This window comes from Eleginops maclovinus, chromosome 2 (genome assembly GCF_036324505.1).
Source record: "Eleginops maclovinus isolate JMC-PN-2008 ecotype Puerto Natales chromosome 2, JC_Emac_rtc_rv5, whole genome shotgun sequence".
In the NCBI taxonomy this organism is placed as follows: Eukaryota; Metazoa; Chordata; class Actinopteri; order Perciformes; family Eleginopidae; genus Eleginops; species Eleginops maclovinus.
The window spans coordinates 28,838,149-28,854,088 of record NC_086350.1 but is presented as its reverse complement, the minus strand read 5'-3'; the positions used below and the strand labels follow the sequence as shown (position 1 = coordinate 28,854,088).

The window sequence follows — 15,940 nt, the reverse complement described above, 5'->3', positions numbered from 1 at the left end:
CCAAGTTGGCGAGTTTTTTCTCATCCATGATGCTAGCCCCAGATGCAATAAACGATGCAAGGGTGCAGAGTGAAGAGGATAGAGCAGTTGGTGATGAAAGGGTAACAACCCTCGGGTTCTCCAGCATATCTCTCCGGTGTGCCAACCTGAGGCTCAGGTGCTCCTCCTGATGGGCTGGTGGATGTACTGGGGGAGGAGGATGTGCTGGAGAGGAAGCAGGAGTCGCAGACTGAGCGAGGGCCATCCTTCGCTGCAGAATCTGGTCAGCTCACAAAGGCAACATCAGTTCTCCTGAGAGTTTCCGTAGGAGATTTTGTGTTGGACGTTGCAAACTGCAATTGAGCACTGGATTGAGCGTGCAGTGCATCACCACAGAACTGCCTCGCTCCGATCGAGCATGCTCTCCAGCAGCATGAACAAATGTTTGCTGCCAGCCGAGGTACGGAGGAGCGGCACCTAGCCAGGAGCGCCTCTCAGTTCAGGGCAGGATAAATCCACAGCAGGAATTGAGAAAGTCAGGGGTTGAGAAGTCACAATGGAACACAAACCGGTGAAGCGCCTAGCAGCCACCAGAACAGGCAAACAGGAACCTGAAAACATACGGGCTGGAATCGAGGTCGGGGATAGAATGCTGAGGCGTTCAATGGGGAATCCAGATAACAGCTAGGTCCAAAACAGGCAAAGATGGCAACGAGAAATCGGTCCGGAAAAAGTGTGGGAAAATCTTACATGTAGAAAGTGAAGAAACAATCGGGCAAAGAGGTGTTGTGAGACAGGAGCGTAGATAGCAGGCTAATGTGATGTGATGCAGGTGTGTGTAATACAGAGAATATAATCTACCAGTAATAAACTAACAACTTTCTAATGTAAGGTTGCCAATATTGTTCTGAATGTGTGACTTATTTGATATTCATCCAGAAAGGTTTTGCTTCATTTCTAATTTGTTTTAATTATATCCTTATCCTTTCTTATACTGCTCACATCCTCCCCTTTATATAAGGATAATTGTGGTGGAAGCAAATCCAGTCTAAATTGGAGAGTACATGTACTTTTGAGTGTGCTTGTGCTTAAGTTCAAATTTATTTTAGAAACTTATTAAATGCATATTAAATGCATTTCACAAGTCAACTTTTTTTTGTGCGACAGTTACAGCTTTACTGAACTCCTCAATTCCCAAACATATATTCAATAAAATGAATACATTTCAGCAAATGAGAAGAACCACTGTGAGCTGAGAAGAATCACATAACACATAAGGAGCATCAAGACTCTAATAGTCAGCATGGTGAGTTTTACTATTTATTCGTACTAATTTGGATACTTGTCATGGTATACTTTTTTTAATCTTTTGTATGGAATAACATTGTAGTGGTAGTATATGAACTCAATGTAAGAGCGTAGAAGCCTCTCTGGTGACGCCTACAGGCTTTGATTTAGTTTGAATGAGAAGCTTCCTTTCTGGGTTTTGCCGGGATAGGTCGATATGATTGTAAAGAATGGTGCTGGTTGTTGGTCCTGTGTCTTCCACTTATCAACTCAAGATAATACAGATGATACATGATTGTCAAATTCTGAAAATGCTGAAGATTTTCCAAAAACTAATATGGGAGTGAATACACAAAAACAATGCTGCTACTTTGTAGCTCATACCTGCGATGATGTCATCCATCTGCTCCAGGGCTGCCTCCAGCATGTGACTAGCCTCTGTTTCCATGGTGATGGTGGAAAGGGCCAGATCTAAGGTGTTCTGATCTTGAAACTAAAATAAAATTGGTAATAAGGTATTAGCCTTTTAGCACATCCACCAAATTCCTCTTAAGTCAATATCAAATGAAACTCTGCTTCATGTGGGGCTATTTCTAAATACATTTTGCAGAGTTTTGTGTCAGTGTTCATTTATACATACATTCATGTAATATAACCAGTGCTGCCCGGCCCTATGCAAAATGTTGTCATGAGGGCCCCCCCCCCCCCCCCCAGTTCGTAAAAAAAAACCCAACCCAGATGACAGACGTCCTTTCTGTCTCAAATGTGACCTGTAATACGACGTCCATAAGACGAGGCCCCCAGCACAATATGAGGCCATATGCACTGCGCCTGTTCTGCGTATAGGGAGGGGCGGCCCTGAATATAACTATATAGCAAATTTCAATATGCATGTTGAGAGCCAATTAGACAGACACTATTCCTCTTAGCAGGAGGACTTTTCACCCGACATCACCTCCTCTGGCTCCGCTCCATCCTTCTTTCCTTCTGTTCACTCCGCTCTTCCTCCATCCTGTCATTTTTCCCTTGCCGTGCACTCCCCTTTCTCTGCCATCTCTCCTTCAAGGCTCTCATCCCTTTTTTATGCTGTCATGCTTACTTATAGACAAATAGACGTCAACACTCTGAAATCAAAGGGACGGGCCATGAAGTAATCTACTGACGCCTCGGGGTATTGAACTCTCTACAGAGCACCCTAATGCTCAGCTACATCAGCAGCAACTTTTATAGCAGCAGTGCTAATCACGATGGCTGACAATCTGCATTAAACACAGCCAATGGACTTATGCGAACATGCACCATGGTCATTCAGATATGTGGATTTAAAAAAGGTTTAGTACTTTACGTTTAAAATGGCTCCATATTAGTCTTGTTGAGACAGAGGGCGACAGCACAATTCAGGAACTACGACAGACTGACTCCACACCACTAAAACAACAGTGCCTTTGTCTGTGTGTGTGTGTGTGTGTGTGTGTGTGCGTGCGTGCGTGCGTGCGTGCGTGCGTGCGTGCGTGCGTGCGTGCGTGCGTGCGTGCGTGCATGTGTAACGGTGATTACACTGTAACATCATGTTTTGAAGCTTGTCTTTAGACTTGTGATTATTTAGTTCCGTATCGTTTGCAACATTGAGACAAAAATGAATGTGCATTATTTTGCGTTGCATGCAGACATGACTCTTTGTTGAATGGTAGGGTCTTCTCCTGAAGTATGATGAACGTCTGTATTTCTTAATTTAAATGTGTCATGTCAGTAGATGCAGAAACAGATATGAAATAAGACACAATCCAAAAAATGATTTGTCAAACTACGACAATATTTGACACGTTTTTACAGCTTCAGTAATGATAGCTTTGTCTCCTAAGTCAACAGGAGTCAATGTTCTCACTACAGCAAACTACTGTTCATTGTTATAAAGAGGTATCAGTACATTCTTCTAATATACAATCATTAAGATTATATAAAGTGTATATATGTTTAAATTCAGCACTATCTGTTCCAAGAGAGTTGACCACATCCTCTAACTCTCACTCTTGTGTAACATCAAGTAACTGGCTAGCACATGCTTCTGCAAAATGCCTTCCCTCCCTGCTGATTTCCAGTGGTCTCCAGTCAATGCAATACCACTTCCTCCACTTTCTTTGCCTTTTCACTGGTATGCAATCCATGGTAAAAAATCTGTGCCTGATACATGGCTGCTGGGGTGCTACAATATACATTTTCTCATGTGACTCCCCCTCAGCTTAACTGATGTGCTTAACAGCTCTGCTCTGTATGGACCCTGTCCTGCTGAAGTGCTTCACTCTGAAACATGGCTCTGTTTTCTGCTCTCTCTATATATTATCTGGTTATGTTCTCCTTGTTCTGTTTTGTTTACTCTGGTCATCACAGTCAACTTGTTTTTTTATTTCTGCTGCAATATATTTGGCCCTCAATGAGGAACCATAATGCAAAACAACACATGTCTTCCAGTCAAAGTTCATCGTGAGTGTAGTAAACAGTAATGTGAACATTCAAACATGAGTTAAAATCTTTGTCCTTTAAAAGACCCAATGCTGTCATCAGCGTAATGTTATTAACTGTATCCAGCTAAAAATGTGAGGAACCTGAGGAGTGCCCTCAAGCACAGACTGATTCTTTCCATGACAGAACTAGCACACGGTCGAAAATAGTCACAGGAAGAGTAGAAAAACAACAGACAAGTCAGAGTATTCATAACACAACACACCACAACACGTTCCTGTACTCACTTTCAAACCTTTAGAATGCTCTGACAAAACATGGAAGCAAAAGAAAACATTCATGGCAAGAGTTTTGTTGTTGTTGATTCAGTCCTGTTAGAAGAAGTGTGGAGTTTCTATTTCTTTTACATGGTTATCAATTACAGTTAAAGAATTTCCGAGGTCCAAATAAAGAAATAACAAGGGATGAATGGGGGTGGGGGTGTCTGGTGTTTGTGTCTTGTGTGAAATGAAAGGTCCACCATTCATTTTCACTGACACTGACAGAGTCGATCACATCACTCCAGTTCCGAGGTCTTTACACTGGCTTCCTGTCTGAAGGGCGGTGGTGAAAAATTGGTTAGGGGCTTGGCCTGGGAAATGCCAAGTGCTACCGTGGTGTTCCTGAGCAAGGCACTGTTCCCTACATATGGCAGCCCACTGCTCCTAACACGGGGTCAAATGCAGAATTCTCGAATTTCCCCACAGGTATTAATAAAAGTACGTCTTTCATTGAACTGATTTCTAAGTTCTGCTGCTGGTTTATAAAGCATTAAATGGTTTTAGCTTAAAATCAATTTCTGATCTCCTGCTACATTATGAATCATCCAGAACTCTCAGGTCCTCTGGGACGGGTCCGCTTTCTGTCCCAGAGTCAGAACTAAACAAGGAGAAGCAGCGTTCAGTTATTATGCTCCAAATATCTGGAACAAACTCCCAGAACCCTGCAGGTCCGCTGCTACTCCAACTACTTTTAAACACACAAGCACTGATTAAGAAAGCTGGCTCTGTCATCAGCAGTTGTTCATTTCAATAGTTTTTACTTGTCTGACAGTTCGTGGATTATTTATCTTCATAGTCAACTGTATATCTTTTCTCTAATGTGGGTTTATTTAGGTTTTTATTTTAGAATTGTTTATTTCTTCTTTTTATTTCTAATTTATGTTCCATGCCCTGTATTGTGTTACAGGGTTACACGTTTCTTAATGCTCTTAATGTTTTCCATGTGTGTAAAGCACTTTGAATTGTCTTGAAAGGTGCTGTATAAATAAACTTGCCTTGCCTTTGCAATTTTCATCTGTGTCTTAAATGTTAGCCACATGTTTGAAATAGTGACCAAAATATGAAAGAAATGTTGCCTTTGCAACATTAATGAGAACAGAGTTCAGTTGTATGAGGTTGAAAGAGGCAGGGATTGAGCCAGAAGGATCCTGCAGGGCTTCATTGTTACACTACACCCTCATACCTGCAGTTATCCAGTATGACTACATTCCTGGGTAACAGCTTGACTAGACTAATCATCACTGTTACAACTTGCCCAAGGGAACCAACAGCTAAGATCAATAGAATAAACCTGAAAAGACCTCTGTGTTCAAATATCAAATATGATGAAGGGCCCTTATATTGTCAGGAACATTTGGGTCTGTGAAATGATGATTGCCGAAATTGGAATAATAAAACATTCATTGAAAAGCAACTAAAATTACTGTAAAAAGAAACAGACACAAAGTGAAACAGAAAGAGAAAGAAGCACAGCCAAAGTGAAGAAGAGCTAAACTACATAGACCGTGATAAATACATTTCACCCAGGACAAAGCTATTCCAACAAAGTGATCTATGACACCGAACACCTAGCCTCTGTTCTATTATCATTAGGATAGCCTATAACTTATCATCAAGCCGACGTGATGATCCTCAGAAGAAGATGGAGACTGTCAGTCTCTCCCAGCTGAGCTTTACGACAGTGATATGAATCCTCACTTTCATTTAAATTATTTGCCCGTCAATTATTCAGTGTGCACTCGCAAAGTCACTTTTTTGAGAAATGCGTTTCATACAGATCGCAGTTATCTTCTTTAAACATTCTTTAAAGAACAGAAGGTTGAGAATGTTCTTCCATCGTTTGGATATGCTTACGCTAAAACATACAAATTATGAAATTTGCTCAAAATGTATTTACAGTTATGAAACAGTATCACGCCAAATACTACCTTCAATGACTAAATGTTTGATCTCTGTTTCCGAGCTCATGACATTTAAGCGTCTTCAGAATAACTCAATAACAAAGTAGCAAAGAGTCCAGCCTTTAACATTTTGACTATTAAGTTAACCTACTACTTGTCAAATATAAAAAGAAGGCCACAAATGGTCCTTGTTTTGATGGTGGGAAACATTGATGATTGATATTGTAGCACCAAACCTTGAAAAGGAAAAATGATGGGGATGGTCTGTGAGAACAGGAAATTCCAGATCGCATGTGAACCTGCACGGCTGAGAGTAAGAGTTATGCGTTAACACAAAGACACACAAGAGAGCGCATGCACAAACGCACCCACACACACACACACTTGTTTTATAGGAGGGCCTTGGAGGCTAAGGTCTGGCCCCTAGCTGGTGACACTAATCCAAACAGGCTAAGCCAAATGAGGAGGAACGGTAAACTCACACACCCCTTGCTGTGTGTGTGTGTGTGTGTGTGTGTGTGTGTGTGTGTGTGTGTGTGTGTGTGTGTGTGTGTGTGTGTGTGTGTGTGTGTGTGTGTGTGTGTGTGTGTGTGTGTGTGTAGAGCCAAGCCAACAAGAAACACAAGATTCTCCACCATTCTTTACAGCAATGCAACAGGACATTCAAGTTGAGGTTGTTTCCTGTTCTGTCCTTTGGGTCTCTCTCTCCCTCACCACTGCTGTATGTGCTGCTGAATGAGTCCTAACACCAGGAACAGAATGAGCATTTTTATACTTCTGGTTCCCTTGTTTGAAAGTCAGAAAGCAGTATTTAGATGCCTGTAATAAGATGTGGTAAACACAAGCTTGACAAAATGTAAACGATGAAGTATGTTTTTAAATACCCCACTCATTAATTGAAACATTTTATGTATCTTAAAAAAGCGGTTACAAAAAAGAGGCGTTAATGAGACAAGGTCATCAGTGTTGCTGAACACTGTCACGCCTGGCTCTCGACCTAATTGAGAAAAATAACCGGTCCCAGTTTTTTAAACCACAAAATAGTTTGCTTATTCCTCTTAATAAGCTGATACCTTCATAATTTCTTAATAGGGCTAGAGAACAAAATGCTATTTTTTTTTCGAAGCTTAGGACGCCCGAAACTGACGAAAGTTGGTATGGACATCAGGAACACATTTGTTTAACGAAAGAACATTATCGGAATCACTGAACTCCACCTACTTAGATTTTTGCTATAGCCTAATGTGAAAAACAATTATATGCCTGAAACTGATCTTCGTAATATATATCAAACTATAGATCCTACACATCCACCGGACGTAGATTCTGGAATTAGAGTAAACAATTACTCGCTAGAAATGTTATCAAAAATAATTATATTGGCCAACTACAATTTTGGATATTTCACTAAAAATAGGTTGGTGTCCGCCATGTTTGTTTGTTTTTCCCACCGGGAAAGTAGACGATACCATGACATGTGCACTGGATTTTTGTTAACAGACTATGTTTTGCCCTGTGGACCAACGTAGCTATTACACATTTTGTGAGACTGTTGAAATGACTTGATAAAAGGCTGCCACCTTAGCTACTGGAGTCTAGAGTTACAGAGTCACAACAAGCTGCTATCAATGTATCTGCGAAAGAACAGAGACCGTTCACATTACAGGATTATGTTACACTCACATAAGCCTTGGATCTATACACATGTGTTTGTCTTTTCAAAAAGCAGGTGCTCAGACGGTCAATCTCAAACATACATTTGCTAATATTTACACAAATGAATACTTAATTGCTATTTCCATTTTGATCTGAGTTTGACTGGTTAACATGAAAGGCTGGGACATATTCTACATCTTATTTTTCTTTCTGAATTACACGTTTTTTTGCTTACTGAAAATGTGATATCTCCTTGCCTTGGTAAAATAAAGACATTAAAACTCTTGTAGAAGGTATTGTAGAAGCAACTCTTGGAATGATAATTGTTACTGGTCTAAGTTTAACCAATGCATGATGAGGCTCAAACCTGTGTAGCAAAGGAGCAGATACAAAAACCAAAAAGTATATTTTTTTATATACTGTATATATATATATATATATACATTATATATATATATATATATAATATAAATTTGATTAAATATATATAATATAAGCAATTTGTTTCTTCGCGTTCTCCCTTCACCTTCCTCGTGGCTCTAATGTTTTCTTCCACCCTCACCTCCTCGCTCCTCTCTGCTGCATGTCAGCTGGTCTTGTGTGATTTTGTTTCTAGCATGTTCCACAGCGATAGATTTGACTATAATGATCACATTCTTCAACTTCTTAGGCACCATGTCGATGTTACCAAAGAATGAAACGTTTTCTTTTTTAAATGATGGCATATCATAGAAAGACTTACAACTGCATCTTCCATACTGGTACAAAGTCATTGTATAGTGCCAACTTTAATACATCAATGTTGGTTTTCCAGTAGTGATCACAACCTTTAAAAGCCCTTTATTTTCTATTAATGCTGAAAAGTTGGGTAACACTTTACTTGAATGGGTGTTCATAAGACTGACATAACATTGTCATAACCATGACATGACACCTGTCATAAACATTAATGAATACTTATGACAGTTGTTGTTAAGTGTCATTCGGTAAGTTATGTCACTTTTGATGCAAAGGTGACATTGTTTGAGATGTCCTTGTTATGACAACTTCACATAAACCAAGAGAACCAAACCTGTCATAAACATGTCATAGCAGACCTAACTGTCAAACTTAAGAAAAATGTTTAGCTTGATATCTTAGCGCGACATTAAACCGTCATATATGGATGTCTTCTATGACATGTTTATTTTGTTGACTTGGTTTATGTCAAGTTGTCATAACAAGGACATCTCAAACAATGTCACCTTTGCATCAAAAGTGACATAACTTACCGAATGTCACTTAACGACAACTGTCATAAGTATTCATTAATGTTTAAGACAGATGTCATGTCATGGTTATGACAATGTTATGTCAGTGTTATTCAAGTATTCAAGTGTTACCAAAAGTTGATATAAATATATTATCTGTGTTCCTCAATGGCTACAAGAAATAACATTCTCACAATTCAGAATTGAAGAGCTGGAATTGGAAAGCAACAAGAGTACTTCACGTTCTGACAACAGCTATATTAGCACCTGTGTTCTCTTAAATCTTAGCTGAACTACTGTACAACGACAGGGTCTCCAACCGCTAAACAGAGACGTTTTGTTTTGACTAACATGCCAGATGATAAATGTAAATGTAAAAACGTATTTATATCTTCCCATAAGTCAACTCAAACCTTTATCAATCTATATATGGGGTGTCCAAACTACGGCCCGGGACAAATGTGGCCCGTGGTCCATTTTGAATTGCCGATCAGCAGATTCTATAAGTATAATGGAATATGGCCCACACATGAAACTTCTGCTTGTCTTACTGTATATTGTACTTTTTAAATATATATGTATACATATATTACACAGTAGTATTCATAAGCCCCATTTCACATAAATTTGTCAATTAAAGTTGAAAACGTTTTCTAACTAATCTTAGTTGAGAATGTACCCTTCCTGTTTCCCCTTAGGTGGTGGTGGCGAAGACCATAGGGATTTAGCATGGGTACCTGAAGGTCAGCGGTTCGATACCTAAAAGATCAAGTGCTACCAAGGTGTCCCTGATGCATGCTGTAGGCAGGAAACTACATTTGATTGATTTTGCTAACTTATAACTCAATTTATGAGGCAATATACCTCACCTCTAGAAAGTGGCCCAGTCCTTCATGGGATTTTCTGTATGTGGCCCTCATAGGGGTGTAACGGTATACGTATTCGTACCGAAAATATTCGGTATGGGCCCTTTGGTTCGGTACACGTGGTTACTGAAGTGTACCAAACGTATATAACGTTGAACGTAAAAAATGTAGCATGTGAAAAACTTTTTGGAAGTAATTTCAGGTGCTGCGTTCTTTCGCTGCGTTCAGTGTAATTTGTTCACATTGGGTTCAACGTCATAGAGCAACCACTTCATTTCATTGGACGAGAGCCTACTATGAGAGCTGGTCAGGGTTGCGTCCAGGGGTGCGTTGGAATTTAGTCAGTTGTATGAGGAACAGTCGATATGGCGACATGTCAAAGTGATTACGCGGCTGGCAATAAATCAAACTTGCACACAAAGGATTCACCCGAACGTGAATATCACCGGTACCAAAAGAAAAATGACTGAAGTGCAAACCCACCTCCCACTTGGGAGGAAGTTGTAAACAAACATTGGTTGCGCTTTGTTAGAATACTTTTAATAATAATGTATTTATTATTTATTATTGCTACATCAAAGTTATCTTGCAGATTTTATCGAACCAAATACGTTTCTAACTTGCAATAACATTTGTTCTGCTCTCTTCGCCCTAGTTAGCTGGACAGGGCGGGTAGAAAAAGCGGGTGGGAATTAAGAGAGTAGAAGAAGAGTGTAGAGCTGCGGAGATTGAGGAAGGTGAAGAAGAAGAGAGAAAGACAATTGGGGAGAAGAACATGCGCCACCTAGATAGTCTAGCCTGTTTTTGTTGTTTTGGGCAGTCTTCCAACCCAGGGGTTGAGTCTGTGATGAGGGTAATAAAACCCGGTTCTCTGGTTCAACTGGATCCTCCATGTCCTCCTTATTCAACTAGCTAGCCAGCCATGCGGTGGAGCTGCGAATGCTACAATATTAAATGAAGCAATTTTAATTTAATTTTTTTATTAATTTTATTCTGTTTGCAATTTGTTTAATTTTTCCCTAAACAAATAAAAATACCATTAATTTCACAGATGTTTATGTTCTATCCATAATAACATACAGAATTATAGTTGGATCTTTGTGGTGTTGTTGCTATTATTAGCAGAGAAAATGTAAAGTTTGTAGAACTACATACAATTAATCCTAAAAACTGAGGTACGTCCCGAACCGAAATGTTTGTGAATCATTAGCACCCCTAGGCCCTCAGGGAAAAAAGTCTGGACCCCCCTGATCTACATTCTCACAACAAGCTGCTTGAATCTATAAAGAGAGGCTGCCCTTAAAAGAGGAATACATCTGTTGTCATGGCCATCCATGTTCTTTTATAATTGCAAATGTATATACAGTGGGGCAAAAAAGTATTTAGTCAGCCACCAATTGTGCAAGTTCTCCCATTTAAAAAGATGAGAGAGGCCTGTAATTTCCATCATAGGTATACCTCAACTATGAGAGGCAAAATGAGAAAAAAAATCCAGAAAATCACATTGTCTGATTTTTAATGAGTTAATTGGTAAATTCCTCGGTAAAATAAGTATTTGGTCACCTACAAACAAGCAAGATTTCTGGCTCTCACAGACCTGTAACTTCTTCTTTAAGAGGCTCCTCTGTCCTCCACTCGTTACCTGTATTAATGGCACCTTTTTGAACTCGTTATCAGTATAAAAGACACCTGTCCACAACCTCAAACAGTCATACTCCAAACTCCACTATGGCCAAGACCAAAGAGCTGTCAAAGGAGACCAGAGACAACATTGTGCACCTGCACCAGGCTGGGAAAACTGAATCTGCAATAGGTAAGCAGCTTGGTGTGAAGAAATCAACTGTGGGAGCAATTATTAGAAAATGGAAGACATACAAGACCACTGCTAATCTCCCTCGATCTGGGGCTCCACGCAAGATCTCACCCCGTGGGGTCAAAATGATCACAAGAACGGTGAGCAAAAATCCCAGAACCACACGTTGGGACCTAGTGAATGACCTGCAGAGAGCTGGGACCAAAGTAACAGAGGCTACCATCAGTAACACACTACGCCGCCAGGGACTTAAATCCTGCAGTTCCAGACGTGTCCCCCTGCTTAAGCCAGTACATTGTCCAGGCCCGTCTGAAGTTTGCTAGAGGGCATTTGGATGATCCAGAAGAGGATTGGGAGAATGTCATATGGTCATACGAAACCAAAATAGAACTTTTTGGTAAAAACTCAACTCGTCGTGTTTGGAGGAGAAAGAATGCAGAGTTGCATCCAAAGAACACCATACCTACTGTGAAGCATGGGGGTGGAAACATCATGCTTTGGGGCTGTTTTTCTGCAAAGGGACCAGGACGACTGATCCATGTAAAGGAAAGAATGAATGGGGCCATGTATCGTGAGATTTTGAGTGAAAACCTCCTTCCATCAGCAAGGGCACTGAAGATGAAGCGTGGCTGGGTCTTTCAGCATGACAATGATCCCAAACACACCGCCAGGGCAACGAAGGAGTGGCTTCGTAAAAAGCATTTCAAGGTCCTGGAGTGGCCTAGCCCGTCTCCAGATCTCAACCCCATACAAAATCTTTGGAGGGAGTTGAAAGTCTGTGTTGCCCAGCGACAGCCCCAAAATATCACTGCTTTAGAGGAGATCTGCATGGAGGAATGGGCCAAAATACCAGCAACAATGTGTGAAAACCTTGTGAAGACTTACAGAAAACGTTGGACCTCTGTCATTGCCAACAAAGGGTAAATAACAAAGTATTGAGATGAACTTTTGTTATTGACCAAATACTTATTTTCCACAATCATTTGAAATAAATTCTTTAAAAATCAGACAATGTGATTTCCTGGATTTTTTTTTCTCATAGTTGAGGTATACCTATGATAAAAATTACAGGCATCTCTCATCTTTTTAAATGGGAGAACTTGCACAATTGGTGGCTGACTAAATACTTTTTTGCCCCACTGTATACTACGTGGAATGTTTTACTAATACAGTTCTTTCCTTTCTGTAAACTGTCAAATAGGAAAAGATATAAAACTTAATTCATCCCTTATTTTCTCGGTTTTCTCTCTTTTCATCCAAGGATAATAAGCAGTCTTTTAATTGATTTACCTATAGAAACATAACTATAACCACCAGTTGCACCTGCTCAGATATTCTCTTCCGCCTCCCTTCACTCCTTTGACAGAAAACCAAAAATAACCTCTAATAAACTGCAGACATATTATTGTTTATATTTTCTTATTTCCCTGCCACTATGTTTTCTCTCACTCCTCCAGATAGCATATTATTATTCATTATAAATGATCTTCTGCTCCTCTCCTCTCACTCTTACAGTTGTTCCTCTGCTTAAATTGTGCCCATATCTGTCCTTCTTCTAACTATTCTCTCTTATTCTTGCTAACGGTAGCCTCCAGTAATCTACAGTAGTGGTGTGATCAGTGATGACAGAGCAATCATCCTGAATGAATACAGCTGCAGAGAACAACCCTCCTCTTGGGATTACACAGGCAGCTTTGATCATAGGGATGAATCCCATCATGTGCTGATCCACTGTGTGTGCACAATGCAAGCATACATATGTGCATGGAAATAGCTCTGAAACCTACTTCAAAGTAGGCTCATAACACAAATCTTATAGTAATACATTCTACAGTTAAGGCATTTATCTTTTGCTGCTTAACTTTTTTTCCTATTTTTTTTCTGTGTGGTTTCTAAGTGCTAATTTCACTCAAGAACCTTAATGAATTCAGTGTTGACAATAGCAATGAGGCCTTTTAACTCTCTCCCTTTCAAATGACATTTGCAATATAAAGGAGGCCTCGCTGTATTTGGTTGCAGGAGGCTCCTTCAGATCTCTCAAGTTGCCTGGTGTCTTTGATGTCTTTTCATGTGCTCATGCATCCCTGTGTGTGTGCCTGTGTGTGTTTATGTATACTATCTCCAGTGTTATACAGCAGATGCCTCAGCAGAGGGGGGCCTCGCATCAGCCTGGCTTTTCTCTCATTAGCATAACATCATCCCCTCTTTTTCTCCCTCCCTCCCTCCCTACCCTCCTATGCTCATGCTGTCAGAAATTGATGATATGCAATTACACAGCATGTGTCAGTGCAGCTTACCATCATTTAATAGCTCCAAGCTGACAGTGTATGACTGTCAGCTTGGAGCGAAGAAGTATGAAGCGAAGAACCACAGAGCGCTAGTATACTAGCGTTTCACTTGTGCAGGAAACACTTGCTGTCCGCCCTACTAAATAGGCTACATATAACATTTCCACGCCAATCCTGTATACAATAGTTTATGCTAGGGGTGTCCAAACTACAGCCCGGGGGCCAAATGCGGCCCGCAGGCCATTTTGAATCTGCCCTCTGCAAATTCTAAAAGTATAATGGAATATGGCCCACAAATTAAACTTTTGCTTGTCTTATATTGTACTTCTTAAATATACATGTTAAAATATATGAATGAGCCCAATTTTCAAATAAATTCAGATTTAAAATGTAAAACATTTTCTAACAAATCTTACTTGTTAGAAAAAAGCCCAATAACTTATTTCTACAACGAACTTGTAATTTAACCTTCATAGTTGCTCTTATTATAAGCAATCTGAGGCTTCTGTTTTAAGGAATGGGCTGCCAACAAAATAAATGAATGAAGGCTGTTTTTTTCTTAAAGTGTTTTCAAGTATTGCGCATTATTCACCTACATTTGATTGATTTTGCTAACTTATAACTTAATTTATGAGCCAATATTCACCTCTATAAGTGGCCCAGCTCTTTGTATATTTTTCTGTATGGCCCTCGGTGAAAAAAGTTTGGACACCCCTGGTTTATGCTATAGTACAGGACAGTTGTTGGAATGTAACATTGATACAATTGGCAAATAACAACTTGTTGACAATAGGATTTTATAATATGAAGAACCAGGTCCATGCAGAATTGGAATATTGTAGTTTTAGCATTAGAAGCCAATAGCCTACTTGTGTAAGTACACAGGGTGAAAGTATGCTAATGTCCTCGTCCAGATCGGCCTTCAATATTAAAGGTATATTCAGATTGTTTTTGACTTTAGGAACCGTGATAACGCTTGAAGTGGAGTTCAAACTGAACAGGTTCAGAGGGTCAGACCTGTCTGTTGTTTGTCACACTTAAAGCTACAGTGGCTCACTGTATAGTAAACTAATCTTCGTCTACCAACAATATCAGAAAATCATGATTTGAAATCTCAAGAGAGGAACTTGACTAAATGACACTTGAGTATGACAGAGGCAGACATGGTCCACGTAACTGAGCGGCATGTGTTACAGCAGGAGACTCACCACAGCGACTCCTCTGACGCTTCATCCGAGGAGATCCTTTACATTAGTTTGGATAAAAAGTGAGTCCACACACACACACACACGGTTTCTCAGACACAAACATAGGACACACACCGGCAATGCTCTTGCTCCGCAGACTGTAGCCCTCTGTAGAGAGCGCGAGCTTCCTTAACTGTCAGCTGCAATGTGATGCCTTCACGAGCCCCTCGTAATATTTCCCGAGCTCAAGTGCCGTTCAAATTCTTTTTAGATCTTTTTGTCATACTAATTATTTGTGTTTGGTACATAATAATCGTTAAAGGCTGCCAGTAGGTTTATTTATAAAGTAATTTTATGCAAACACAAATATTTGAAATATTACTTGCAATAGCCTTACTGACTATTTGCAGGTAATAATGGTCTAGTAAATATCAATTATAGCCTATTCATATAGACCTATACAAAATGTTAATTAATATTCAATTGCCATACTAAAATAATGTACACTATTGTTATGTGCAGGTGATATTGATATTCTAAACCTCGCATGTTGGCAACATGGACCTCAAATATAAACTTTGCCCAAATGTATTTCAAACTTTGTTGCAACATTAACTCTAGCAAAATATATCCGACAGGAGTTATGAACAGTGAAATAGAAATAGGAGGTTAAAACAATAATTTGCAGAACAAATTGAATTTACTTACGTTTAACTCAATATTTCTCTAAAGTTCTTAATTTCTGCTGCAGGAAATAAAGTTAAAATACACTGTAAGAAAACCTACACATACAACAACACAGAAAGAAAAAAACGACAGGCCTCTGAATGACGATTAACACGCCAACAAATGCAACAGAAACCACAGGTCTTTACGTATAAACACTGTCATCTTGTGGTACAATGTATTTTTGCAATAAAACGTCACAGTTTC

General features: G+C 39.6%; 1 protein-coding gene across 1 annotated transcript in view; it reads right to left on the bottom strand.

The window, feature by feature from the left end:
- Positions 1–15,206, bottom strand: part of ppfibp2b (PPFIA binding protein 2b) — an 80,537-nt gene extending 65,331 nt beyond the window's left edge. Inside the window, exons 1-2 of the mRNA XM_063898105.1 lie at positions 15,029–15,206; positions 1,651–1,759 (exon numbers count right to left, since the gene is read on the bottom strand). Of these exons, the coding sequence (XP_063754175.1) occupies positions 1,651–1,714 (64 nt within the window). The 5' untranslated portion in view covers positions 1,715–1,759; positions 15,029–15,206. The remainder of the gene's footprint in view (positions 1–1,650; positions 1,760–15,028) is intronic.
- Positions 15,207–15,940: the final 734 nt, after the last annotated feature.